This window comes from Sebastes fasciatus, chromosome 21 (assembly GCF_043250625.1).
Source record: "Sebastes fasciatus isolate fSebFas1 chromosome 21, fSebFas1.pri, whole genome shotgun sequence".
Taxonomy (NCBI): Eukaryota; Metazoa; Chordata; class Actinopteri; order Perciformes; family Sebastidae; genus Sebastes; species Sebastes fasciatus.
In genome coordinates this window covers 26,380,669-26,407,718 of record NC_133815.1, presented here as the reverse complement: position 1 = coordinate 26,407,718, position 27,050 = coordinate 26,380,669, and the positions used below count along the sequence as shown (strand labels likewise).

General features: G+C 43.0%; 1 protein-coding gene across 3 annotated transcripts; it reads left to right on the top strand.

Annotated features, from left to right (window-relative positions):
- The first annotated feature begins 3,149 nt into the window (after nt 1–3,149).
- On the top strand, nt 3,150–27,050 carry LOC141759726 (polypyrimidine tract-binding protein 2-like). 3 transcript variants are annotated; one of them, XM_074622041.1, is made up of 14 exons: nt 3,150–3,312; nt 5,378–5,405; nt 8,652–8,712; nt 13,063–13,235; nt 15,177–15,317; nt 15,696–15,851; nt 15,953–16,063; nt 16,194–16,392; nt 16,664–16,779; nt 20,297–20,330; nt 20,937–21,029; nt 22,095–22,311; nt 25,912–25,989; nt 26,167–27,050. In XM_074622041.1, exons 1-14 carry the CDS (start codon nt 3,305–3,307, stop codon nt 26,294–26,296), a joined length of 1,545 nt encoding a protein of 514 aa, XP_074478142.1. In that variant the 5' UTR covers nt 3,150–3,304; the 3' UTR covers nt 26,297–27,050. The 3 variants fall into 3 exon arrangements, with proteins under 3 accessions (XP_074478142.1, XP_074478143.1, XP_074478141.1); XM_074622042.1 differs by having other exon boundaries at nt 3,151–3,312; nt 8,652–8,670; nt 16,194–16,404; XM_074622040.1 differs by having other exon boundaries at nt 3,151–3,312; nt 16,194–16,404.

Sequence of the window (27,050 nt, the reverse complement as noted above, 5' to 3'; positions counted from 1 at the left end):
GGAGAAGACAAACATAACCATTTCCAATGCGTTTGAACTGGAAAATATACAAATAGATAGATAGATAGATTGATTGATATATTATATGGAGCCACAACACTGATTTTATACATGAAAAAGGCAGGCTACTTAATGTTCAAGTAGGTCTATGTCCTCATCAAATAATTAGCAGGCCTGTATTTAAAGTAGCAGTGGGTAGAAATGGAGCAAATATGATTTTAAAAAAGTTATTTTTTTATAAAATGGTCACTATATCCTGACAGTAGTGTGTGAGACAGGTCATCTGAAAAAAAAAACATGTGCCTCTATGTCCTCTGGTGTCCTCCAGTGTCCTCCGGTGCTCCTAACGGCATCTGCAAGATTTCACAGACTGGAGAAAAACAACCAATCAGAGCTGATCTGGAGCCTGCAGTCTCTGAGCAGCTGTCAATCACTTGCGAACTCCAACCAAACGGTCAAACTAGGCAGCGCTGATCAAATATGAATCAATATTCTGTTACTGTAATGCCTATTTCTCTCCTCAGATGTTCTCAGAAACCTCTTGTAGTGTACTGTAGACCATGGTTCGGTTTGTATGTCATTGAACGGTTCTGTATTTTACAGTTTAGTTGAAATATAGCCTATGTATACTATGTAAATCAATGTTACTATATTCCACTATTTGATTCTATTGTCTAACATTCCAAACCACAGTTGTCAGCAAAATGACAAAGTGACACCATAATTTCTACTTTGCAGCTGAGAGTGTAAAACAGTGATGTCTCACAGTCGTCTTGTTCACAGTCGTGTTCCTAGTCCTATAGTTTCACCTTTAGTTCAATCTTTTTTGATTCCTGGGAGTGATTCTGAGACGCTGAATGGCCCTGAATGCACAGTCCCATGTGTATTCAGTTCAGTAGCATTCCATTTCCATTGCCTACTTTGTTTAATTTTGTTGAGGACTCACTATTTGAGTGGCACTCATTACGAAATACAGAAATTTCAAGTCATAAAGTATGCCTTTGTCAGTGGCAAAATATGTCTGTGGTGACTTAAGAGCTCATTTCAGCAACCTATTCCCCTACTTAGCCCAACCACATTGTTTGCCTCCATATCACATTTGACAGGCTTGTTTTTAATAACAATATGTTTTTGACTTGTATCCACGGTGCAGCGGGCGCTACGCAGGATGTCAGTCCACTGTTATTTCCTGAGCAGCGAGCAGGACTGATAAACGGCAGTGATTTGCTGAGCGTTTGACAGTTTGCTTATTTCCCTTTTGCTCAGAGGGCCCCTCATCAGCTAATTTCAACATGGCAGCCTCAGAGGCGCAAGTCTTTGGGGAAATGTCATTTTTAATTAAATCCCAGGTCCTTTAAGATAAGCAGTTAGGCGTTAATTTCACCGAGGGCGTGACGTTGTCAGGAGCCCAGGAGCATGACGTATGTCTGTCAAGATTCATCATTATGCAAAAACTGCCCCGTTTATTTATTTTTTTCTCTCCTCTCCTTTCCCATTGCATGCGGAAGGAGTCCCTAACTGCCCAGCTAAAAACAAACGCTGTCTGAATGGTCCACATGAACAGTCCCTTATTGAATACGGTTCCCCGACATCCTGGAAATGTTTCTCACGTCAATCAGACATTTCCAGGATGTCCTTAATACAGACATAAAGCAACGTCAAGGAGCATAACCTGAGTAGATCATAGCTATCAGGGTGAAAACTAATCAGACATATTCTATAGGACCAGACAACAATCTCCATGAGATGAACATTAAATTAATCTTAGTTCTTCTAAATTACCTGAATGTTTTTAAACCATTGTTCTTGTTGAAAGGTCAATTGACTTGATTATGTTGTTCCATAATAGTAAACACTTGTATTCTTAAAGAGGCTCTATGTAAGAATCAGAAACTGCTTGTTAATAGTGGCACCTGTGGCGCTTGTGCTCGCGCTACGTAGATGCGTAGTTGGTCGATGTTGATCCTATAGTTTTACAGTCTTACTTTACAGTTTACGTTCCGTTTTGATACCCAAGACCAAACGAAGGTCTGTCCATGAATCGAAGGCCCGGCCGATGTTGATCCTAGTTCGTTATTTTGAAAGACGGGCTTCACTAGATAGCCTATAACTTTTGTTTTTTTGTGCTTCCGTGGAGTTTGTGTTGACTCCATTTCTCACCAAAACATTAGCCTGGTAGCGTAGCTGAAGAGAGTAAAACCACTCGCGCGCGCATGACTTCATATCCGTTGGATTTTCCCGGTTCTTCACATTAAAAGCAGTCTACAGGTTGATAAGAGGGAACCCAGAACGTCACGGAAGGTCTCATCTTTAAGGTTAGGTTACAACCTGTTCACACATTGGCAATAATAAAACGATTAAAATATCTTCATATGTGTAAAAGCTGACATAAGGTCCTGTTACCAGTAACAACCATACAACAGCATTACTATATTATGTAGTGGATTAAGTTATCCCGATGTTGAAGTTATACGCCCTTTCTTACAGCAGACATTTGGGCTCGTCATAACGGTAAACGCACAGGTGTTACTAATAACATGAAGGATGGTTCTGTTCTATTCAGGTCATCCAGTAAGTCACAACAGTGTGACAGTGAGCCAGCATGCACAATATACCAGCCATCATTCATTTGATCATTTCAGCTGAGCTGTTCCTACTGGGACATGTCACAATGTTTGAGAATCAGCCTACATGTCACATGAACTGACCATAAAAGTAACAATTCCATAAAACGAAACCCCAATATTTAGTTCAAAGTATATATTATTTCATTTATTCGTTATAGGTTTGTAAAAAAAAATGTGAACAGTAGCACCTACAATTTATCGACATAGCCTTTTGTTTGCTTGTTCACCCTTTGAGAGATGAGGTTCATTTCTTTTCTTTTTTTTTAAATCCTCTTATCAAAACCATATAGTCTATGATCCAATCCCATTCTTTTATTTCTGACACTATACAGTAAGCCTATTGTAGGTTAGGTTCTATCATGTTGTATTGAAGCATCTGCCATATTTTCTGTCCCTGTTCAAATAAACGGGATCAGTTCCAGAAAGGTGACAGCCTCGTCATTACATGTACGCCTACTGTCAATAGTTCCTCAGTTAACGACTATTGTGTGTGTTCGGTCGCTCTCAACAGCTTCGGCACTTTCCGCCCGTTTCCGCCATCGCATCGTCTCGCAATAGAACGTTGCCTCCATTTTACTCTCGTGTGTGTGTATGTGTGCGTGCGCAGTGTCGCTGTATAAACTGGAGAGACAACAGGACGGAGACAGGACGCACTGAGAGACATATCTACAGAAGACATGGACGGGTAATGTCTCTAACTATACATCTCAGTAGACGTGCACGGAGCTGCTGCAGAGCACCGAGTGTGTATGTGTGTGAGCGCGTGATGTGGAGCAAGAAGCCCGAGGAGCAGTCGCGTGCTCGTGTTAACGGGTTTCCATAGCCACGCGCTAAGTGTCTAACGTTAGCATGCTAATCATGCTAACCATGTTAGCCCGCTGCTCATCACATTAGCTGCGTAGCTTCTTCTGTCTGATAACAACACAGCGCCAACATGTCCTCCTTCACCACACTAGCAGTGTGCAGCAGTGAGCTAACGAAGCGGCTAGTTCTGGTTTAGCACACCGCTCTGCTAACTAATGCTAACTACTGTACCGCTACAGTAACAACGAGCCTTTGTGTTGTTGCTAACTAGCCTAGCTTAGCTTAGCTTCCTGCCCCAGCGGCTCCAGTGACTCTGTTGTGAGGAGATGTTGTGTCCTGGTTTTACATCAATACATGCACAACACTTGAGATAAGATCAGATCAGATGTCCCTTTATTAGTCCCACAGTGGGGAAATGTATACTAACTTATACAACAGCAAAGGGGATAGTGCAAAACATAAGAAGCATCAGCTAACACAGTGAAGAAGAGCTAAACAACATCTCCTCACACATCCTGTAACGGTACAGTCACTGGAGCCGCCTGCTGAGCTGAGCTAGTGAGCTAGTTAGCAACAACACAAAGGCTCGGCGGTACTGGATCGTTACATTAGTTATCAGCGCGATGTGTAAATTACATCAATACGTGCACAACACTTGTGTTATGTAGCAGAGCTGCACGGTGGTCAATGGGAGCGTTGCTATGACTCCTATATCCTGTTGTAGGCCTGACGGGACTGTGTCTGCTAGAAGGAGTACATATATATATATATATATATATAGGGTGTGCCAGTGCATCGTCCTTTAGGTGTAGACCAGGGTGTGTCAGTCACAGACTGGGGGTGGACCGTGCATGAAGCGTGACCTCAACGTTACTGGAAGATGTGAAGAATTATAAATGGGAAACGGGTGGTTGAAACATCATGCAGCCACATAATGCTGTCTGTCTGTCCGTCTGTCCATCTCTACCTAACACAACTGTAAGCTGTATGTTTAAGGGGGTCGTGTACATTTACAGATAGCCTACTGGTATTTTAATTTATTGAAAGGAGTCATTCTCTATTCAGACTGGACTGGACTAGGTATTCAATCTATGAACAGTATACAACTACACTGCTCTGGTTCACAGTGGAAGTAATAGTGTTGTTGGGCTTGTAGGTGGACTGGCATTCGTTCATAACAATTCTAGGACTTACTGTAACAAACATAAACCGATCAGCCGTAACATTCAGACCACTGACAGGTGAAGTGAATAACATGGATTATCTGGTTACCATGGCACCTGGCAGTGGGGGGGATATATTAGACAGCAAGTGAACATTTTGAACTTTGTGTTGGAAGCAGAAAAAATGGGCCAGCGTAAGGATGTGAGCGACTTTGACGAGGGCCAGATAGTGCAGGCTAGACGACCGGGTCAGAGCATCTCCTGAACTGCAGCTCTTGTGGGATGTTCCTGGTCTGCAGTGGTCAGGACCTATCAAAAGTGGTCCAAGGAAGGAGAACCGGTGAACTGGAGACAGGGTCAGACCCGAGGCTCATTGATGCACGTGGGGTGCGAAGGCTGGCCCGTGTTGTCTGATCCAATAGAAGAGCTACTGGAGCTCAAACTGCTGAAAAAGTGAATGCTGGTTCTGATAGAAAGATGTCAGAACACACAGTGAGGACTAGTTTGTTGCGTATGGGGCTGCGTAGCCGCAGACCGGTCAAGGTGCCCACGCTGTCTTAATATTATGGCTGATCTGTATATGTATGTTTAAACGTTGTCATACTACTTTGCAGTTGGTTAAATATGTGATGCTTCAGAGCAGACGATTGTAACCCAACAATGTAGGCTGGGTAATAGACACCGTAACGCGTTTCTTCAAAGTAAGAGTGATGCTGGTGTATCTTGACAGTATCTTCTGTTTTTCCCTTCATTTTGACCACATGAAAATTGTTTCTCTTTCAGCATCGGTGATGTTGCAGTTGGAGTGAAGGTGAGTTTTCTGCTTTGGCTTTTGCTTCACTACACAATTCACACGAGCATGCCTTGGACACTGTAGGTGTTGTTTTAATTTTTTTGCTACATTATGAAACAACATGCACATTGAGATTAGAGAAATAGATATTGGCAAATCATAATTTCTGCAATAACCCTTAAATGCATTGGTGTTTTTTTCAAACATTCCTACTGTGAGAATTGTCCCTGGAGGGCAATTTGTTCCACAGCATGGCACATTAAAATACTTGAAAGAACATAGACATACAGTACAGTAAGCGTCCTTAATACAAAGTGTGCTAGAAGTCCAACAACATTAGTCACTGGTGTCTGACTCACATTTCCACAGGGTGGAAGGTCAGTCCACCTTAAGTGAGCCTGGGCTGAAGTTGTGGCTAACTTCGGGGTTAACCCCCTTCACGAAAATTAGCAGGTGGCAAGCAAGACATGGGAACTTGGCAAATAGGTTGTACACACACTGCACTGCTTCATTCACAGCTATAACGTTACTGCTAACTTCATACTCACCGTCATCCGCTCTCTCTCTCTGTCTGTCTTTGTCTCGATCGCACACTCGCTAACGTCGCGCACACAACCTTTGCACACGCAAGTTATACCTTAAAGGAGTTAGCTACTTATACAACACATTTTAGTTTAAATAACATCTTAAAATTACATTTTAAAGCAGGTGAGGACGTGCTGAGTGAGTGACGAGAGAACGACTGCAATTTTGCATCATCTGTCTTTGTTCCAGGCTGGCATCAAACTTAATGTATAGTCCAATCAATAGCGTAGTATTTAATTTCTGTGGGCCAATCGGAACTTTGATCTCGTCTGCGACGTGACGTCCGCTTGGAAACAAACCTCTACCCTCGACCTTGGTGAATGTCTCTAGCTTTTGCGGCACTTTATTTGCTCAGACTAGCGCGAAAGAGTGATTGTCATGGCATGCGTGAGTTTGCTGAGTCCAGTTTGATCACCTGCAGCCTGAGCAAATGTAGTGTCTGTAAGGTAACAGCACAGTAGCCACTGCCTTACAGGACAACGCAACGTAAATAACGTTATGGACTGTTAAAAGCTTCTTCCCCATATGTAGTGTTAGCTTAACTAACTAGGATTAGCTAACTTAATGTCGTTTCTCAACTCCGTTACCAGTGGTGGAAAGTATTGTACTTTTAACTCGACTACATTTATCTTTAGTTACCAGTTGTGAAATAACACTTGTCTGTGCATCAGGTGATGTGTGTTGCAGACCTAGAAGTCTGTCTGCTGTCTGTGTTGTATATAATAAGGATCTTACCTTATGGTTTACACAATGTGGAACACCATGTCACTAATTCATAGTATTCCATCACATCATCATCACAGATATAAGGCAAACAACAGTTGAAATTAAAGGTTATTATCATTAAATTAAAACCATGACCAATGAGCTGCCGTGGTATAGGACATATATGACACGTCATGGGAATACTATGAATTAAGTTAAACTGAATCGGATCAAACTGAGCCGAATCGGATCGTATTGAAGTGTGTCGAATCGTTACGTGGTTAACGGTGGTTTTTGTATCGTATCGCGATCATGTATCAAGATGTGTATTGAATCGTCTTGAGAGGGAAAGATGCACACCCCTAATGTATATATAAATTAAAATTAGATCCACATTTACCAGCTGAAACATTAAAGTAAAGAACACATTAATGCATGAATAATTCTGATCCAATAATATATTATACTGAAATGGGCCATTCTGCATAATAATAAGTACTTAACTTTTTAAGTATGTTTTGATGGTAATACCTTTGAACTTTCACTTAAGTTCCAGTTTATCCTGTGGCCCATCTTGCCCGTCGTTAGATATTGTGATTAAAACACTCAAAATGCAATACATCCTATTTGTTTATCAAAGTAAGATGTTTTCTCATTGTGTCTCAAAAGGCTTCATTTGCGTATTAAAATCAGTCAAATTATCTTCCAGTTCCCCCTACCTAGTTTTTAGTTCAATATCATGCCGTCTCTGTCTCTACTCTAGAGTTTGCAGGTCTGATCATGACTAATGATATCAGCAAATATTCACATTTGAGACATTGGTACCAGTACATTTTTTGGCATTTTTTTTGCCAACTTAAAAATGATTAATCATTAATCATAAATGTTGCAGATTTGAACTTCAGCATTTCTAGTGCATTTAGCAACCATTATGCTCAGGCGTAGCTGTATTTTAATGCTTTTGTAACACAACAAACATCCATTAAATAAACATAAAGAGACATGCCACAAAGTTGTTAGATTCCGTTATTCGACATTGTACCTTCATGTCAACGCCAGAACAATCCCATTTCTTTCAAATATTTCTTTTGAACTTCCATAGCATTAGAATGGCTTTAATGAAATGGGTAGGGCTTGTGTCCCCGCTGATCACCAAACCTGTTTCCATGTGTAAGTGCATTGTTGTTCTGGCCACCTAACCTGATTTGTTGAGTGCCTGCTGCATTTCAGTCTTCACAAAACAAAGTTAAAGTCCTCTTTCGAAGGGAAACGGAACAGTCATAAAATTCCAATTCCTCCGATATGGTGGGTCGTTGTCATCCTGTTTATTTCATCAATATTTCAGTGTCAAAGGCAAAACAGAGAGGGTTGCCAGCTGTTGGGTAGAGAAATCATTTCTTGGATTCTTGCAGCTCGTGCACTGTGTGCTCACATTTTGGCCCAAGTCAGACAACGTTATTACCCTTTAAATTTATTTGTGTCATGCCGCTGTAGCAGGGCCTGCAACATCTAGTTTATCGTAACCATAAAGAATGTTAGTGACAAAAGAACAATTGGTTCAAATTTAGTCAGACAGAAACAAGGAGGGGTGTGTGAAGCTATTATAAAGTTGTGTGTGTAATGGGTCCCCAGCCAGGTTCCTCTTCATCCCATCAGTCAGGTTTAAGAGCACAGGACGCCCGTCAGCTCCAGCAAGCCTTCTGGGACCTAGTAGAGCTCAGGATGAAATGACACATCTTGACATCTTAAATTCAGCAAGATTAAACCCACACCAGAAGAGGAGGAGCAGACCACTCTTCTTCTGTTTTATGTCCCTTTCCACCTACTCCTCTTCTCTCCTTTTGTTCCTTTAAACTGTCTTCAGAGACCTCTGCTTTATTGTTGTCTTTGAGGGCCTGTCTGGAAAATGGAAATAGTTTCCCCCATTATTTCACAACTGTGCCTGACTGTCTGTCTTTGTCTTTCTTTCCGCAGAGAGGATCAGACGAGCTGAGTATGTACAACAGTCCCAACTCTGGCATGAGCAGTATCAGTGGTGAGTTCGTTCCGACCACCCTTGAATAGGGAGGGGCTTGACGTCATTTGCAAGCAACCATTTGATCGGTAGTAGGGATGCGCCAATACCACTTTTTTTTCAGTACTTACACCGCGCTACTGACTTGCAGATACCGAGTACCAATATGAGTACTTGATAATACCATTACAAAAAAATAAAAATAATAATACCATTACAGTTCTAACAATGTTTTAACAGTTTGTTTTATTTTCATCAGATGTTCCTCACTTTTTGACTATAACAAATGAAGTAAACAACATGATGATGTTGTTGACATTTTATCATTCTTTGTGTTTTCCTGATGCAAACAGAGCATGGTTTGCAGTAGGGATGTTAATAATTAACTGTTTATAATTAACTTTGACTGATTAATGCTATCAAAAAGAAAATAAATAAATAGAAAAACTCACTTAAAGGAGAACAGCCGGTCCACCTTAAAGGGATATTGGGGTGTTTCTCAGTGGGGTTGTATGAGGTATTTATCCATAGTCAGTGTATTACCTACAGTAGATGACGGTCAGCACGCCCCCAGTTTGGAGACAGGAGTACCAGCACAGGAGCAAAGCAATGTACTGCTGTGGCAGCAAAACAAATTATAGACACCTAAAAGAAAGGCTCACCTAAAAAAGCCGATATCCCTTTAAAGGTATAGGCGTCTGCAAACGGCCTTTTTGCCCCACGTGGTGGTGTAACCCACAGCCAATAACAGAGCGCAAAGTGCGAGTGCAGCCCGTTCAGGCCGCTTTGTCAAGACCCTCAACATCTGATACTGAGACACAAGTCCCCCTTCAGCTCTGTCAGAGCTCTGTTACCACTGCTGTAGTTTGACCGTGAGCAGCACTGAACCACAGCAGACTGAAGGCTGCCCTTCGGCTACATTCATTCAAAATCCAGCAACGCGGCACCCTCCCGCGGAGTTGTGGTCGTGTTTATTTGTGTTTTAGAACGTAACTGCCATGAAACAATCAGAAAATTACATTTTATTAATCTGAATCGCTGCTTTTTTTTTCTCACTAACGCCGCTCCCTCTCTTCATTCACTCTATAGCTCGCTCAACCATCTCTGCTCTCGCTCTCCCTCGCTCGCTCGCTTGTTGAGCCGACAAGGGAGATGCCAACTTTGAATTCTGTGTGTTTACAAACCGCAGCCGACGACTGTAAGATATTATACCTTTAAGTGTACATTATATTTAGAATATTTTCAGACGGGGAACTGAACTGAAAATGAAACTTAGCTATGCTCTGTTCAAAGCCAGCAGACTCCGTTGAGAACCTTGGGCTTGGTTCCCCATTTGAAAATATTCTAAACATAGCCTACACTTAAACAAATATTTTAGTTAAGCCTTTCTTGTAGGTAAAAAAAAATATGTTTTGCTGCTGCCCCCGTCCAAAGCAGTACATTGCTTTGCTCCCATTCCGGTGCTTCTCCAAACTGGGGGCGTGCTGACCGCCATCTACTGTAGAGTAATACACTGACTATGGATAAGTACCTCATACAACCTCACTTCAAAACACCCAAACTATCCCTTTAAGGGTCAGCCCACCTTAAGTGAGCCTGAGCCGGTGTTGTTGCTAGTTTCAGGGCTAACCCCCTTCACTTTAATCAGCAGGCGGCTGGCATGCAAGACACATCTTAAAATATCTCTCCAAACTGCTGGCATTGCTCCTCCTCTGCCTACCTGCTGTAACGGATAGTTTTATGATTACAAATATGAGTACACGAGATACTGGTATCTGTATCGGTGTATTCCTAATCGATAGTGACAGACGGCATTAAAAGGAATGAAAGGATGGGTAGGTTGTGTGAAAAGTGAAACAGGCTGCGTTGAACCGTTTTCCCATGAGAGCCATTTAGTGTCTGAATAACATCACGCTCCTCAGTGGGTGGGCACCCACACACCACAGCATGTGACTAGAACAGACACGGTGTATACCACTGCATTTTAATGCCTCCTCACTGTTTAGATGTTATCGGAAGAAAATCACAGAATTAAGGATGAGTGAAAGAGCTGGTTACGTCTCCAACAAAGAGAAGACGGACAAAGTTAGGCTATTAAACACTCTGCCAACAAAATAATGGCATACACACGGGTCTTTAATCAAAGTCCCAGTCTGCCATTGCTACACAACGCCCCCACTTCCAAGCTAAAGTCACCCCAGGGACCTGTCTAATAAAGTGAGATAAAGATTCTCAGACTGCCTTTATTTTGGAGGCTTGACGATATCAACCATTGTTGATCTTGAACAAGCAGTCTTACTGATGTGGATGGACGGTCCTTTAAATGCAGGAGTTCCTATGATAGCTTAAAAAAAAAAGAAGGATCTGTCACAGATAGCCTCTAACATTTAACACAAGTAGGTCAGGTGTTGTGCTACAGAACATCATTATTAATCATCTTGGGGTAGTTTGACTGACAAAGACTACTGTGCACACACCGTGAATCTTTTATCTAGATTATTAATTTGCTGTCATTATTTCTGTTTTCAAGAAAACCAAGCTTCAGAGTTAGATATTTGAGCAGTACAACATGTAACACTGGTTGCATGGATTTAGATTTATTTGTGCCAGAGGGATATGTGTTAACACAGCCAGTACACCGAAACATACAAATAAACACATAGCAACATACAGATATACACATAGTATGAATACATGGCTGTGCTATGCATTCTCACTTTGATGTGTAACGAGACAAAGTTGATCAGTTTCACGTCAGTGTGCAAGCTCAGACACATTGCTTTGGGTTGATGCCATGCACATAACACATTTTAGTTTAAAAAAACGTCTTAAAAATACATAAATCCCTGATGCTTAGACCTGGTGAGGAAGTATTGTTCATGAATGAATCGGTTAGTGTGTGGTGTGTAGGCTTGTGGGTAGTCTGTGTTGCCGCTGTTACACGGTGGTCGGGCACACACCGATTACATTACGTACCCACCGCCATTTAGCTTTTTTTACAGAAATAAAACCCATTTAGTTCATTTTGACGTATCAGCGGCATGTTATCAATAGTCGGACGGCGGACGCTGCAATCTGACAGTGAATGCATCCGGAGTCATATTTCACAAATGCGGGACGAGAGGGTTGACAGACCGAGAGATGGTGGAGGATTTGGTGTCGAAGCAAAAACCAAACGCGCCTATTTGGCAATATTTCAGATTTAAACCCAGTGTTTTAAGAGAACCATAACGATAGTGAGGCAATCGCCGCGAGGAGGACGGAGCGGTCACAACCGGTGTGCGCGGCGCCAGGTAGACCGGCCCCACAGCAAAAGCTCTACCGGAGAGGCCAGACACCACCACCCGACGGTAAAGATTAAAGTTATCGCGGTACACAATTGATGTCCGGTGTAATCGGTAACACCGGTGTTGTAACAAGTTTGTTAACCGATGGGAAAATTTCCTCACAGTTACATCCCTAGAGGTGTGCTGTTTTGGCCAAATTGTCGCTCTCCACACACTATAGGAACAAAACTGCTAAATGTAACAGAACAGGTCATTATGTGTGGGGTCTTTCACATTTTCTCTCAAATCTTATCAGATGTGGAAAATGTGGGAGAACCAACAAGAGTCCCGAATCTCAAAACTGCAAATCTCACAAAATCTCTCTTTAGTTTAAACAAACATGGCGGACGACGGGCAGGAAGAATCAGCGATGTTTTTGCACCACTTTGTACTGAACATTCACGAAGGATGGATGGATGAAGTCATGGAGACACGTTAAATACACACTTGTGTTGGTCCTCCACTTCTGAGTCAATCTTACTTCTACTTTATGCTTTAGGTTTTGCATTAGCTCATGCATTAGCTGCGGTGGTTGTCCTTCCGTCTTCAGGCAGCTTGGTTTCCTGCTGGCTGTCGTTCTTTCCCACTTAACTGCGTCATTGTCTGTCCTCAGGGTTCCTCACAAACAACAGGATACCCCATCATAAATATTGAACATGTTTTATATTTACCATTTGAAATCGGTGCGTCCAAGATGGACTTCCGAGCCGATCGGGGGATGTAAAATAACACTCTTAACATAACTCACACCACAGGAACATCTGGAAAGATAAACATTAGAACCATCAAAAAATTGGGGCTTTGCAGATGATCGTCAAGAGGACTTGAGTGCTGAGAGAAAGTATTCAGAGACAGACTGACACATTGCTAGTTTTGATGTAGCCTCGTCGTTTAAAGTCGGAGAGATTTAGAGATGGACCGAAAAGACATTGTTGCTTTTGTCAGTGACAAAAATCCAGAATATCGCCAGCCTTATCCTTTAGATTAGGGTGGTTATCATTGCATTGGTTAGCACAGTTAATCAGTGTCTATGCTAAACTTTTAGACGGGGCTTCCAACGGCAGTGACAGTAAAAAGCTGAGGGTGGAGGAGGCCCCTCCATCTCGTGTGCTCCACATCAGGAAACTGCCCAACGAGGCCTCGGAGACCGAAGTCATCGCCCTCGGCTTGCCTTTTGGAAAAGTCACCAACATCCTCACACTGAAGGGAAAGAACCAGGTGAGTGGAGGAAACGGATGGACATGGTGTGTTTGTGAGAACCACATGACCGTTGTTAGGCTTCAGTCTTAGATGGGGTTTTTTTGGTGGTCAAATCTTATTTCATTTTCTGTGTTGATCTGTGAAGGACCGAATGCCCACTAACCTCTTACATCTCACATGAGTCCTACTTGGACTCATTCGGTCCTGCTATCTTGGACTGCATCTGAAACATGCCAACAGCTCCATACAAAAGCTGACCAACAGCCTACTTGGGATTCGTCCCCTAGATTCCTGTCAAATACAGCAGCTTTGTTCTCCCCACAGTACCAGTCTGATAACTCACTGTATCTGTTTCCACCACAGCGGTGAATTACAACTCAGTCTGGTGTACACTTTGCAGTAGTGACCTCCGGGAATTACACCACACCACATTCCGTTCTCAAATTTATCAGTTGCTTTTCCAAATATTTATCACTTTTTGAAATCCACCTGAAGCTCTCTTCACGTCGGAATAAATAAAATCCACCGAACAGCACTTATTTAAAAAGAAAATATGGCACTTTTAAAGCTGGTTCGCCGGTTACTTCCTGTTACTTCCTGTTATTTCCGTCTTCCAAAACAGCGGTGAAGAACACCAGGAGAAAATGCTAGGAGTTGAGTTTTCATTAAAACTAAATTATGACTGTTAACTGCACGCCAGATGAATCCCAGCACACAAGGCCAAATTGCCTCCTAAGTTATGGATGAGGACGAGCAATGTCCAATGTGTATTTAAGGGCGTTTTCACAAGCCGTAGTCCGTTTGGCTAGTCCGAATCAGAGTGAAATTGATACTTTTGGATCATTTTCTTTATAGTCTGGATTGGTTTCACAGTGCGCAAATTAAAGCGGACCAAATACAAACCAATATTTGCTGAGAGGCGAGTACGAAGGAGAAAATTTATCTTTTTAGTCTCGAGAACTGCCACTTTTTATACAATCCATTCATCCATCATCTGCAACCGCTTAGCCGATCCCAGCTGACATTGGGGGAAGGTGGGGTACACCCTGGATAGGTCGCCAGCCTATCACAGGGCTGACACATAAAGACAGACAACCATTCACACCTAGGGGACATTTAGAGTCAACAATTAAGCTGCTTGTCTTTGGACTGTGGGAGGAAGCCTGAGTACCCAGAGGAAACCAACGCTAACACGGGGAGAACATGCAAATTCCACACAGAAAGGCCTCAAGCCGGATTCGAACCTGCGACTCTCTTGCTTTGAGGCGCCAGTGCTAACCACTGCACCGCCGCACTGATCTACTGTGATCACAAATCCCTTCTCCTCCAGTTATTTAGTATATTTTGTATGTTTTTAAACTGAGTCTGGCGCTGTGCTCACTCCACATAAAACACACCGGGGGTACATCACTTCCAGCAAACTTCACAGAGAACAATGAGGGCAAAACAACATCACCGATCTGTTAACGTAATATTTTCTAATGAAAACACAGAATCCGTCAGCACGTTAGCGTATCGTTCACTACAGAGCCTGTTTGTAACCGGTAGGCTACTGCCAACGTTATCTTCACTTCAATTTTTAGATAACAGACACTCGACTGTCCTGCTGTCATAACAGACATGTGAACTAACCACAGACACTTGGACTCACGGTGGTGCACTGCTGCAGAATGACTATAGAGGAAACACTGGAGTGGATATTTGCTGTTATTTTTGGCATTAAAAAATATGTATCTTTTGGCCTGGCGGTGGCTCCTGTTGGCCGAGCAGCCCGCCTGTGCACTTATAGGGGAAACACTGGTCCGGATATCTAAAATGACTTTGCATAATTCAGTGAAAATGGGTAGAAAGTTTGTCCAAATTTCGTGGAACCTGAGTAGAAAGGATCAGATCATTCCTTCTTGGTAACAGCGGTGGGGAATTTATTTGAGATTTTTTCTGTCTTTTCTCTTCTTCCAGGCGTTCTTGGAGATGGGGACAGAAGAGGCAGCCATCACCATGGTTAACTACTACACCACTGTAACTCCTCATATCCGCAACGTCCCCGTCTTTATTCAGTACTCCAATCACAAAGAACTTAAAACTGATGCTGGCAATCAGGTTAGTAGAGCCAGAATAACGGACCACGGTGTTCAGAGTGAATTTTGTTAAGAGTCAGGTTGTCCTTTTAAGCAAACACCAGTTAGCACGCTTCCAATACATGGCTACTACTCTGTTGCCTCGTTAGTATTTGGTTGAGAACTTTCTGTTTGGCTGTCTTAGTACTTGAGATCTAATACTTTTAAAGATAATGATGTTCTCTATGTCTAATAATCAACAACCACAGAGGCTACCTTGTTTAGTATTTGGCAAGTCCGGACACGTATGTCAGAGTTCGTTCTGTTTTCTTTGCATTAATAATTAATAAAATGAGTCACCATCTTGTTTGTTGAGCCCCATTGTTAAAGATAGTGACCGGCAGCTTGTGATTTTCCGTAGCGGACTCAGGCGGTGCTTCAGGCAGTGTCTGCAGTCCAGTCCGGCGGGTCACCAAGCTCTGATGTACAGGAGGCTCTCGCTGCAGCCTCCAGTCCCGTGCTGCGGATCATCATCGACAACATGTTCTACCCCGTAACGCTGGATGTACTGCAGCAGGTAGGCGACCGTTGTTGTGACCCCACACAGTAACAGATCCACTGCTTGTTCTTGAAGGTTAACGTTTGTGTTTGTCCTGTATTATTTTGTTTTGTTTGCAGATTTTTTCCAAGTTCGGCACAGTCATGAAGATAATCACATTCACCAAGAACAATCAGTTCCAGGCCCTCCTGCAGTTCAGCGATCCTGTCAATGCACAGCAAGCCAAACTGGTAAGAGGTTGTTTTCCTGCAGCTCCCACTAGTCATGCTCTGTATCATTATTATCAATCACCTACTGTCCTGTTTGTCAGTGCTTTGCAATAATATATATGATACCTTTTTTTTTGTTTTCTCCTGCCAGGCCCTGGACGGCCAGAACATCTACAACTCATGTTGCACACTGCGTATAGACTTCTCCAAGCTGGTCAACCTAAATGTCAAGTACAACAACGATAAGAGTCGCGACTACACGCGACCGGAGCTGCCTGCTGGTGACGGCCAGCCCAGCCTCGACCCCACGGTGGCCGCCGCCTTCAGCAAAGACTCCAACTCCCTCCTCGGTAAGATCCCAGGTAGATCACACTTTTATTTTTCTTCCTTTTATCTTGTTGCTTTTGCTTGTACCAATTGGCTGTATTTAGACTCATGATCACATTTTGATCAGATTCTGGACAAGTTAGAATCATTTTTAAATGCTGTGTTTTTAAAACCAGTAGAATATCAGTCATTTTGGCTGGTTTTAAAGTTGCATCGTTGCTCAGTGTTGTAATGCCATGGTTTAGTGGAAGTGCTGCTCTCCATTCCATCATTGTCTTGTCTACTTCCTGTCAGGAGCCCTGAATCCTCTGAGCGCGGCGGCGGCTGCTGCTGCTGCTGCAGGGAGGGTGGCCCTAGCTGGACAGGCGGGCTCCAGTGGGGTCCTGCTGGTCAGCAACCTCAACGAGGAGGTCAGTAACACACCTATAAAGCAGTCAGACGGACCCCCCCACCCATCACCTTCATCCATCTGTTGTTTTCTTTTTGCTGGTTATTGCCAGTAGTCCTCCTCATGCTACTATTTTCATTGTCTTGTGTCTGTCTGATACAGAAGGTCCATGGTGGGATGTTTTGTACATATTTGACCTGAGAACTCAACTTGAATGGCGTTAACTAAACCACCTACTTAACACTTCTGTGATCCTGGACAATTCTGTTCTTATGCAGTTATTAGAAATGATATCAAAGCAGAAATTAGAAAGCAGAGAGTAACAACTCTTCTATGAGAATTCTAGGGTGGTTTTGTGCACCCACAGATTTGTTTGAGCTTTTTATTCTACAAAATGTTTTTCTGTAGTCAGGCTGATAATATCTGAGGCAGGAAACTAGTCCTTATACTCCATAGCTCCAGGAAATCCTCCCATGTTTTGTCATGTTTTAGGTTGAGATGTGAGGTGCGATTTAACTTCTGGTGTCTGTTCTGATGGTCACCTGTCGACAGAGGTGTTACCGATTACTCCGGTGTTACCGATTACACCGGGCATTTTACAAGAAACAATGACGCTAAATATATGCAGAGCACTTTGATCTTTAGCGTTGGATGGCTGCGTCGGCGTGGGAAGTGGGGGTGCTGAGGGTGCTGTAGCACCCCCTGTTTTTTTCTGTAGGCCTATCGTTAAACTGCAATGGAAATTAAAAATATATATTATTAAAATATGTTCATGCCGTCTCGTATGAACCTCCGCGGAGTGAATGTCCATCGGTAGATCTTCCCTCATCTGCTGTATTATTCTAAACTATAGTAACCTGGTTATGGGTCATCCATACACTGCCTCACTCCCTCGTCCTCTCCTCAGGTCATTCTGTTAGAATGTCACACATTGATAAAGCCATGTTCAGTGTTCTGAATCTGAAAGGCTGTGATATGTGTAAATACTAGGGGTGGGAAAAACAATTGATTCACCTATGAATCGCAATTCTTTTTTCTTTTTCTTTTTTACAATTTTGAAAGAGATTTTTTTAATGCCAGAATGGATATATTTGCTTCATCTGAGTCTATGCGGAGGTAGAAGGAAGTTAACGCTTTTATTGTTGTAGTCTGAGTAACGTGACGTCATATCCGTTCCGTATCCGTCAACCAAAACAAACCGCAGCGAGCCGAAACGAAAAAGTACACGAAAACAGCGGAGTGACCGCGTAGATCCGATCTGCACCCTCACATGTTAAATCCAGCGTGGTAAACGCTACACATCCAGTAAAGGATGGAAACACTTTGGGTTTCACACATTGACAGGAAAAGCAGAGCTAGACAGAGCAGAGCTAAAGCTGCACGCTGACTCCTTCTGGTCATCTCCGTGGTCAAATGGGCCGACGCTACAACTGTAGAGCACCCATATACTGACATTATGTTAAATGCATTCAAACGGAGCTGACGGGAGACCTAGCTAGATGGACTTGGCGAAGTTAGAGGAAGTATACATGTGTGACTACGTCCAGTTTTCAAAATAAGGTGTTAACAAAGGGAACTGTATATACAAAATACATTATGGAAATAAGATTGATTGGATTATATTCAGCAGAAGTATAAAACATTACATGTCCCTTATAAATCAAAAAGAAAATACCACTAATCTGTGAGGGAAATGTCTTTATTCTTTATTCTTTTTGGGTTGCTGGAAAAAAATTTAATAAATAATTCCTGACAATGATCCTGATATATTTGACTTTAGGACATCTCTGCATAGATTTAAGTCAAACCCCCCCCCCCACACACACACTCCCCATTGCCCAAGGCTGCTCAGCACCTAGGCCCTCTAAAAACCCAGGGGAAACCTGAAAATCACTGTAAAATGTCAATTCAATTTTAAAGCAAAAACATGAATGTCATTTATTTCTATAAAAAAAGAGAAAAACGGCGGTGGGCAAGAAATGTAATCGATGTATGTCCGAACACCACGGCAAGCTCAATGGTCACTAACCACTGAACTGTCCCAGGGGACAACTGACATCACACCTTGAGAATCCAAACCTCTTTAGAAGAGATGGACCGGACCTCCTGTTATTCCACTTAGTTATGATATGAAGTAAAAACAATGTCTAACCTTTTTCTTTGCTTTTCTTTATATACCCAGAGCCTTGCTGTTATTGTTTTTTTTTTTTTACTTTTCTTTTTGTTTTTTTTACTTTTGGTCAAGACTCATTATGTCCCTGTAAGAGAGAGGGGGGTTTGCTGTTCCCTCCCCTCCCCTCTTCCCTCCTCCGATGTTCTGCCCTTCCCTCCTCTTGTCCAAACTGTATCTAACTCGGCTAACTGTCTCTCTTCTGTTTTTCTCTCTAAGCTCTCCTCACCTCTCCTCAGCTCATATGAAAACTCATATGAAAATCATTCTGTGGTCTCCTTAACCCCGTGTCTCAGTTCTGGGAACAAATACCTGCCTCTCTGAAATGCTTGCTCGCTGTCTTCTCTTCCCTCCTCCTGACTTAAAGAGCATCTAATTTGTCTCACCTAATGTCTCTGTCTCTTTCCTCATCTGGCTGAGTGAATGTGTCATACCGGAGCCTCCGACAGTATCTCAACCATCCAAACTAAAACACACCACGATGTTAAGATACTGTGCTTTAATCTTTCTTTTAGCCTCTCAGACTTGTGTGAACGCCACGTTCAGGTGGCCTTCACATCAACTCTCGCATGCCCAAACTGTACTGCTCAACAACATTTGAACCGCATGGGTCTCTTTTAACTAATTTTCCCCCCTCAGCTTCTCACACTCTCGTAGTACCATCCTCCCTCGCTGAAAGATTGTACATCTTCAGATTTTCCGACCTGCTGCATGTTGTTTTGATCCCATGGTTCTGACTTTATATTGCTGATTTTATTATGATTTTTGACATGAATGTACCTTTACCCCATGCCTGTCCAGGGTGAAAGACATTTTGGCTCAAGTGATTTGCTGTATTTTGACTAAAGAAAACATTGATCCAAGCCATTATCTCTGACCAAACTACCTGCATTATTCCAGTGTACTGACCTATATTTTATTTTTGTCCCTCCCCCCTCCTCACTTTTTTTTTATTTTTTATTCTCCCCCCCCAATTTGCATTTGCCTCCCTATTCATCTACCCCTCTCTCTCTCTCTCTCCCCCCCCCCACCCCTCATCCTGCCTCCCCCCTCCACTCCATGTGCTGGTTGGGGGACTTTTAATCCTCACATCACCCCTTCTTCCTCCTCCTCCTCCTCCTCCTCCTCCACCTCCTCCCCCCACATTAACCAACCCCCCCCCTCCATGACTTCTCTTTTGCCGCCTGCTCCCCTCCTCCATGACCCACCACCTCCATCACTCTCCGGGGGGAAAAACAAAAACCACCATTCCTCCTACCTACCTACCTCCGTTCTGGATCGATCTGTCCATCTCTACCTCCGCTCCGCTCCGACTCTTCTACCTCTCTACCTGTCTCACGCTGCTTGTTGCTCTTCTCTCCCTCTAAAGATGGTTACGCCCCAAAGTCTGTTTACCCTCTTCGGTATGTTATCGTTAGCTCTCTCTATCTCTCTATCTCTCTATCTCTCTATCTCTCTCTGTCTCTCTCTCTCTCTTGCTCTCTCTCTTTCTCTCTCTCTCTTCTGCCTTCTCTTTTTATTCTATTTCCATTCTATCTTTGAGACATTTGTCATTATTATTATTATTATTAATATTACAAGCTTCTGTTTGTGCACAGTTGCATATTAGGTAATGTGTAATACATTTGGCCCCCTGTTTATTGGTTTGGGTTAATGTTGAATACTTTGCCCTAGTGGTCACTCTGTAGTAATCTGTTAATGCACGGTTAAGTCCTTATTTTTGCATGCTGTTTTTTTTTTATTTCTAGCCATCTGACCCAGCTTTGATAACTTATCTGTTTAGAGGGTGTCTCTTCTCTCTTTTTACCTGTTCTCTCTCTACACACCTCTCACTCTCAACGTCTGCTGTAAAGTTCTTGTGTGTACTCTTTGCTAGTCTCTCTTCTGTTTTTTCTTGTCTTTTTAAATATCCTTGTCTCCCGTGCTAGCTTTCAGTTTTTTTCTTTAACTGTCTGCTTTCTCTCCAACCTCACCTCCTCTCCTCCTGCCTGCCTGTGGCTCTAATGCAGGAGTGTACGGCGATGTCCAGAGGGTGAAGATCCTTTACAATAAGAAGGACAGCGCTCTCATTCAGATGTCCGACGCCAACCAGGCCCAGCTAGGTGAGCGGCGTTCGCTCATTCACGTCTAACTGTCTGTGATTGCTAGTGGAAGTGTTGTACTGTAAAACTGCACACCTGTTGAGCGCTACAAATGAAGTTCACTATATCTTTATTAATATATATATAGACAATAGTTGTTTGCTGCTATATTGGAGGGATGGTTGGGGTGTTTTGAGGTGGGGTTGTATGAGATACTTCTCCATAGTCTGTATTACCTATACCTTTAAGTGCTATATAATCAACATGTACGGAAATTGAAAGCATGTAATGCTATATCGTTTATTGATCGATGGACTCGCCACACTGTCTATTTAACAGCAGAATACGCCATCCACTTGCTACGTTGTGAAATATCAAATCAATAGAGTGACACGTCCGTCTCTAGCAACCCATCTTTAGGTGATATATATATATATATATATATACACTCACCGGCCACTTTATTAGGTACACCTTGCTAGTACCGGGTGGTCTTCTGCTGCTGTAGCCCATCTGCTTCAAGGTTGGACGTGTTGTGCGTTCAGAGATGGTATTCTGCATACCTTGGTTGTAATGAGTGGTTATTTGAGTTTCTGTTGCCTTTCTATCATCTCCAACCACTCTGCCCATTCTCCTCTGACCTCTGACATCAACAAGGCATTTTCGTCCACACAACTGCCGCTCACTGGATATGTTCTCTTGTTGGGACCATTCTCTGTAAACCCTAGAGATGGTTGTGCGTGAAAATCCCAGTAGATCAGCAGTTACATCAGCAAATAAATCCCCTTTGTTCCCCATTCTAATGCTCGGTTTGAACTTCAGCATGTCGTCTTCACCACGTCTAGAAGCCTAAATGCATTGAGTTGCTGCCATGTGATTGGCTGATTAGCTATTTGTGTTAACAAGCAATTGAACAGGTGTGCCTAATAAAGTGGCCGGTGAGTGGATATATATATATATATTTCAACCGTTTGTAATTTACATTCTGTTCTTATTATTGGGTTCAGTCAGTAGATCCAGTGAATACCACATGACAGGCTGCAGCATCCTCACCACTGACCTTCCTTTCTTTTGCCACGACCAAAGCAATGAGCCACTTGAATGGCCAAAAGATGTACGGGAAGATCATCCGGGTGACGCTGTCCAAGCACCAGACCGTGGCGCTGCCTCGTGACGGCCTGGACGACCAGGGCCTGACCAAGGACTACGCCAACTCCCCGCTTCATCGCTTCAAGAAACCGGGCTCCAAGAATTTCCAGAACATCTTCCCGCCATCTGCCACCCTCCACCTCTCCAACGTCCCGTAAGTAGCGGTGCGGTCAGCTCCGGATCGATCGGCTCTGAAACGTATAGCCGTACGGCGCTAGCAACAAGTGCTGAGGTTAGCACAACCAGAGGAGTCAGTCACACACTATGGTATTCACAAATGAAACGCTGGAGCTGGAAGACCCCGCCCCCCATCGGGGGGTTAGCATCTTTGTCACCGTTTTCACCCCCGATGAGCTTGCATGTCTGTTATAAGATGCATCTTGATGCGGACGTGAACGATTCTGTATCGATGCAGTGACGGAACATTATCGTGAGTTTGGTTTCAATTCAGCTCAGTGTGAGTCTCTACTGGGTTTTGCTGTCATTTACTGTCACGCTTGTTTCTCTCCTCTGATCGCTGCGTGTCAGCGAGGGCGCAGCTTTGCATGCACACTCCGTGTGCGCGGAGCTGAGAGGCAGCAGCTCGGCGGCCCGCTAGCTTGTTGCTCTCGCTACCATAATTAGTTGCTGTTTTTAACAATCTTGGGCTGAAAATACGTGCATGTTGGCTGAACTTCAACCGATAACCGATAAAATACACTAATTTATAAATGCGCTACTTTGGCTCTGATCGGCCTCCTCTCTGTGTCAGCCCGCTGTCAGTACTCTCCACTGCAGTCTGGCTCAATGTCCCGCCCACAGCACTATCTGAGTGGTTACACACCATGAGCACTAGCCAATCAACACAGAGGGTTACCGTGTCTCAGACGTGCAGACAGAAACACACAGACAGACGGAGCTGTGTCCTCTTGGTAAGACGGAACATATTGTTGTGTAAGTTGCAATAAACATCTCAATCCTTTATGCTGAAGTTGCAAAAACACCACGATCTAATGATCTATTTATATGATGACAAGCATGTCCAGTTTACCGGTTACACCGCTGAAAATGTCCGAAACAAGGCTCGTTGTTGCAGTGATATTCAGTAATGAGATACTAGCGTTTATTTATGTAGCGTTGGTTACATCTGAGTCATGTTGGTGGCAGTGGAACTGAAATGTATTTTAGCTGCTGATTTGCTAATGTAACATTACTCGCCCGTATGAGTTGGTGTTTTAAATGAACGTTTACATGAACAACGTGAGCTGATGTGGAGCGCCGTAGAGCGTAAATGTGATAGCGAACGTCAATACGTTCATTTGTTGAACCATAACTTAGCCAGCTGACTAACTAAACTATTGATCGGCTGGTCCTCTCAGTCTCAACCAGGACACTAACTAATGTTACTGAGTCTGTCCTCTCAGTCTCAACCAGGACACTAACTAACGTTACTGAGTCTGTCCTCTCAGTCTCAACCAGGACTAACGTTACCGAGTCTGTCCTCTCAGTCTCAACCAGGACTAACGTAACTGAGTCTGTCCTCTCAGTCTCAACCAGGACTAACGTTACTGAGTCTGTCCTCTCAGTCTCAACCCGGACTAACGTAACTGAGTCTGTCCTCTCAGTCTCAACCAGGACTAACGTTACTGAGTCTGTCCTCTCAGTCTCAACCAGGACTAACGTTACTGAGTCTGTCCTCTCAGTCTCAACCCGGACTAACGTAACTGAGTCTGTCCTCTCAGTCTCAACCAGGACTAACGTTACTGAGTCTGTCCTCTCAGTCTCAACCAGGACTAACGTTACTGAGTCTGTCCTCTCAGTCTCAACCAGGACTAACGTTACTGAGTCTGTCCTCTCAGTCTCAACCAGGACTAACATTTCTAACTAACGTTACTGTGTCTGTCCTCTCAGTCTCAACCAGGACTAACATTTCTAACTAACGTTACTGAGTCTGTCCTCTCAGTCTCAACCAGGACTAACGTTACTGAGTCTGTCCTCTCAGTCTCAACCAGGACTAACGTTTCTAACTAACGTTACTGTGTCTGTCCTCTCAGTCTCAACCAGGACTAACGTTACGGAGTCTGTCCTCTCAGTCTCAACCAGGACTAACGTTTCTAACTAACGTTACTGTGTCTGTCCTCTCAGTCTCAACCAGGACTAACGTTACTGAGTCTGTCCTCTCAGTCTCAACCAGGACTAACGTTACTGAGTCTGTCCTCTCATTCTCAACCAGGACTAACGTTACTGAGTCTGTCCTCTCAGTCTCAACCAGGACTAACGTTACTGAGTCTGTCCTCTCAGTCTCAACCAGGACTAACGTTACTGAGTCTGTCCTCTCAGTCTCAACCAGGACTAACGTTACTGAGTCTGTCCTCTCAGTCTCAACCAGGACTAACGTTACTGAGTCTGTCCTGAAGCAGCTCTGACTCTGGTTCTGGTAGAGACGTGCTGGATATTGTTGTTAGCGACTTTAGATGTAATTCATTTAACTTTTATTTAAATCTAAAGGAATCATAGAGGACATGTCCTCATTTTCAGTGATGTCCAGAGTACAATTCAAACTGAATAAATACACACACACAAATAATTAACAAGAAAACAAACAGACAAAACCAGAACACAGTTAAAATCACTTACATTAAAGAATAGCATAGTAGGTCATCATGGTTTTAAAGTGACCTGGATCAGTTGTGTTATAATATCAGTAATATGTAATGTGTTATATGATACAGGCTTTATAAATAAATAAATAGAAAGCAGTAGCGGTCACATGTTGCTGTTAGAGAGGCCCAGTGTCATGGAATGTAATGGAGCTGTGTATAAGGCCTGTGTTAATCCATACAGACACTGCATAGAGTTGAATAGTCACTTGTATTGCTATTGGACATATCCAGTTCTAGTACCCGTCTCACTGGAGAACAGTCTGAGCCACTCTGCTATCTGCACCACAGTCTGCTGAATTGAGACTCAAATTTAAGTTTTGCTAGTTTTATTTATTTTTACACTTTATAAAACTTCAGAGAGATATTGTTTATTTATTTATTAAAGTTTTCAGTTCACTTTATAAGAAGCTGGGAGCTCCCTGCACTTTTTTGTTTTAAGATAATGTTGAAAAGTTCTCTTTTAATTAAACATATGCTTTAATGCATTTCAATGAAGTTTTGTGTTATTCCCATTTTTGACACAAGATTTAAATTTTTACTGCAAATGCATATCGGTTCAAAATATCGGTTACCGGTATCCTTGATTACTAATAATCGGTATCGGCCCTGAAAAAAACACATCGGTCGATCCCTAATCAACATAGTGAATGTTGACGCAGTGACACAGTGACACAGTCAGCAACGCAGAGCTAAAGCATGACACCTGAGGAGAGAGTACGGAAGACCACAACCAGGTTACTGTAGTTCTAATAATGCAGGACAGTAGGATACAGGAGACGAGGGGGGATCTACCAATGTGCATTCACCCCACGGAGGTTCATGTGAGACAAGATAAATATATATTAATTTACATATATTTAATGTATGACATACAAAAGGCCTACAGAAAAAAAACAGGGGGTGCTGCACACCTACAGTCAACAGCCCCCCCACTCCTCACGTCCATGGATCAGAGCATTTATTCTAAAATGAAACCACAGCATTTCTTATCAGAAACATTGTCAACCCACAGAGCTGCCGTTCATTAGAACTCCTTCATTGTAAAGGATGAGTTCCTGTGAACAGTGTGCCATGATGTTCCCGACTGTAATCTGTGACCTTTATCTCAACAGACAAGATGTGACAGAGGACGACCTGCGGCTGCTATTCTCCAACGCTGGAGGCACTGTGAAAGCATTCAAGTTTTTCCAGTACGTAGACCTATCCCACTGTGTGATGAGTCCCATGGAGCCACTGAATGGGACCTGACAACACATTACTGTTGAACATCCCTCTTGGAACAACGACTGATTCCTGCTGTAGTTTAGCATTCTGTTTGTGTTGTTTGCTGTGGTACTCACCGCCGTGTCATGTTTTTGTTTTTAAAGGGATCGTAAAATGGCTCTGATCCAGATGTCCACAGTGGAGGAGGCCATCCAGGCCTTGATTGACCTTCACAACTACAACATGGGAGGCAACCAGCACCTGAGAGTCTCCTTCTCTAAGTCCACCATCTAAAGAACTGTGACCTGCAGTAGCAGGGTTCACTGTCTGGGAGCTGGCGGTCAGAAACCATACAGACTGTGTCTGGACACTGGGGTGGGGGTGGGGGTGATGGTGGTGGTGGGGGGGCACATTGAGGGAATCAGTTCTGTTGTCGGGGTTTTGTTGATCCTGTCATTCCTTGAGAGAGACTGACATTTTTGACTTGCATCCTTTTTTTAAAAGAGAACAATGGAGTATGTTGCAGATACTGGATCCTCCCAGCTATTCTTAACTGTACCTCTGTATTTTTATGTCAAGCAAAATATTGACATGATTGATTGTCCCCCGTGTATGATAGTTTGATGTAGATCAGTGTTTAATTCTTTATTTAGTTGAAAAGATACAGTACTTATGTGCCTTACTTGACAATATCAACTGTTTCTACAGCTGGACATGTTCATTAATTACCCTCCTATGCTTTTGAGGCACATTGGTATTAGATATTTTTGGGGGGGTTTAGTCAGAATACATGCTGTTTTATCATCCTCTAGACATTATTACAGTTTTTGAAGCTCTGCCATTAACCAGGCGTAGCTTTTTGTTTTGTTTTTAAATACACAACATTTTCCCTGTTTTTCGTTTAGCAACAGGAGAGGATATTCCTGAGTTTTACAGCATCCTGTGACAGGCAGCTTCACTCGAATTCCATTCAGTGTTGCCAGATCAGATTGACAGTTTCAAACCCGCCCCATATCAATAAAAAAAAAAAAAACAGCCCAAATCATAA